Source organism: Monoraphidium neglectum (genome assembly GCF_000611645.1).
Source record: "Monoraphidium neglectum strain SAG 48.87 unplaced genomic scaffold scaffold04193, whole genome shotgun sequence".
NCBI classification, from domain to species: domain Eukaryota; kingdom Viridiplantae; phylum Chlorophyta; class Chlorophyceae; order Sphaeropleales; family Selenastraceae; genus Monoraphidium; species Monoraphidium neglectum.
Window position 1 is genome coordinate 19 of NW_014009436.1, and position 2,458 is coordinate 2,476.

The following is a 2,458-nucleotide window of genomic DNA, read 5'->3' on the forward strand; positions in this document are numbered from 1 at the left end:
GCGAGCTCCGGCACGGGGCGCGCCACCTTGGTGACCCTCCCCCCGCGGAGGTCCCCGTCCCCTGCGGCGTCGTCGTCGCTGCCGCCGTTGTGCAGTGCAAGCCACCGCGCGACGAAGGCCGCGCTGATGCTGCGGACCTCCTCCTTGGCGGTGATGGTGTTGCCGTAGAACTTCCGCGGCTTGTGGCTGCCGCAGGCCACCAGGTCCAGCGCCCAGTCCGACACGACGCCGTGCATCCCCGCGTCGTACGAGAAGCCGATGCTGCTGAACCACTCCACCAGGCCGTCGCATATGCCGGCGTACATCAGCCGGCCGCAGGACAGCAGCGTGACCTGCGGGCGGCGGCGGCGGTGGTTGCGGTTGATGACGGCGGTTGGCTCAGTGTGCTGGGCTGCTTGAGCTGACAGGGCTGCAGGTGCCGTGTTAGCATCAACGCCAATCCCTAAACCGTAATACCTGCAAGCACTCCGCCCTTGATCCAGGCACGACAACAGTCTTGAGCCGCTTCACCCATCCCCACTTGCTGCCAAACAGTGCCCCACACACCGTGTCAAACATGCTCCAGATGGCCGATCGCGGCTGGTGGATGCAGGCGATGACGATGTGACCATTGTCGCGTGCCATGCGCTTCATGTAACCCATCACCTGAGGTAGAACAGGGGGGGGGGGCACGGCATGGGGGTTGTGGCGCCAGGTCGCAAGCTTGCAGCATGCCGCGTGATTTCTCGCCGTTAACGACGAGGCCAATGCAAGCTCCTACAGTCTGGTGCCCTTTGACGTACCAGCACGTTGTCCCGCTCCGCGGCTGCCGCAGGATAGACACGCGGCCCTGCAGTCCACATCAAAGGTCACACTAATAAGTGACCGTTGACCACCACCAGTCATCGGCCACAGCGCCCGCCCCACTAGGGGCTCACCGTAAGCGCGGAGAACGAGTCCAGCCCGGTGGTGGGCTCGTCCAGAAACACCACACTGGGCGCCGCCAGGATGCCCGCCGCGATAGACAGCCGCTTGCGCTCGCCGCCGCTCAGCCCGCGGATCGTGCGGCCGCCGGGCATCTGGCCGCCGGCCAGCGTCTTTGTGGCGTGCGCGAGGCCCATCTCCTGCAGCACCTCCTCCACACGGGCGGCGCGGCGGCTGGTGCTCCAGCAGCCTGGCAGGATCATCCCCGCGTAGAACTGCATGACCTGCGGTGATGAGGGGGTTGGAAGCTTGTTGAAATCCGGCGACAAGGCGGCTGCACACAGTCGACTGCCGCTGCCGCTACCGCTGCTGTTGTTGGTGCCCCTGCTGCTGCCGCTGCTGCTGCCGCCACTGTAGAGGCTTTTGCTGCTGATGCGGCCACTGTCATGGCAAGCCTGAGTGCAACTTGACCAAAATTGCAAATTTTTGCACATGACCACCACACTCGCCCCTTTCCCAATTTACGCTAGCAAACGTGCAGGGCACCAGCCAGCTGCCTTGCCCCCATTCTGACCACCGCGTCACACCTCCATGGTCGTCATCACTGGCACAAAGTTGTCCCGCTGCGGCACGTAGGCCGTCCGCCGGAGGAACGCGGCGTCCGCTGGCCGCCCGTCTACCAGCACGGCGCCCCCCAGGTTGCCCGTTGACTTGCGCTGCGCCAGAATGTCCATGAGCGTGGACTTGCCGGCACCAGAGGGGCCCAGCAGGGCCTGATGGTTTGCGGGGTTTGGTTGTGTCAAGAAGGGCTGCAGGCTTGCCATTGCAGGCATGGGAGCGTGCGAGTATGTATGAGGCTGTGCGGGTTTCGTGTGTGCTGGCGAGGGGGTGAGTGTAGTGGGGAACTGTGTTGAGTTTGTTTGATGGCTGACAGCAGTCCAAGCTGCTGACAGCAGACGCCACGCCTGCATGTGCTGCAGCACCTGAGCCTGCGATTCCGTTCACTCACTAGTGTCCCCCATGCCTTTTAGCACTGGTGACAGGACCCCACCAAGCTCAACCCAGACACGTGCCCACCTGCATCTCCGCTGGCCGTGAACTGCCATAGATCTCCCGCAGCACCCATTTATTGCCCGCGTTGGTGCTGTACCAGCAGCTGAGGGCCAGCCACTCCAGCTCCACGCGGTCAACCTGCTTTGACCGCCGGCTGCTCGCAGCTGAGTGCCGCACGCTGCGGGGCGCACCTCCATCGGCGCTGCCTTTTTGCGACTGGGACAGCCCTGCAAACAAGCAGCCGCCGATTCGTGGTCGGTCGCGTGGTCATAGCGCGAACTCTGGCACACAGCTGCGTGTGTGAGAATGCATCGTCACGTGCACACCTCAAGATACCCCATGAGCCCCAGCATGTTTAGCTTGTAACATGAGCCGTGCTTGCGGTGTGGCACCACAGTGGAGCAAGTGCCCCGCTCACGTGACGCGCGCCCGCCGCCGCCGAGGGCCTGCCCGTCCTCGTCATCCCCCGCCGCGTCCAGTGCGGCCGCATCGCGCTCCAGCA

At 64.4% G+C, this 2,458-nt stretch overlaps 1 protein-coding gene across 1 annotated transcript; it reads right to left on the reverse strand.

Annotated features, from left to right (window-relative positions):
* Positions 1-905: 905 nt before the first annotated feature.
* MNEG_14006 (ABC transporter G family protein) lies at positions 906-2,153 on the reverse strand (the record flags this gene model as incomplete). The annotated part of the gene is made up of 3 exons (XM_014037522.1): positions 906-1,187; positions 1,491-1,676; positions 2,148-2,153. 3 exons carry the CDS (start codon positions 2,151-2,153, stop codon positions 906-908), a joined length of 474 nt encoding a protein of 157 aa, XP_013892976.1.
* Between the last annotated feature and the right edge of the window lie 305 nt (positions 2,154-2,458).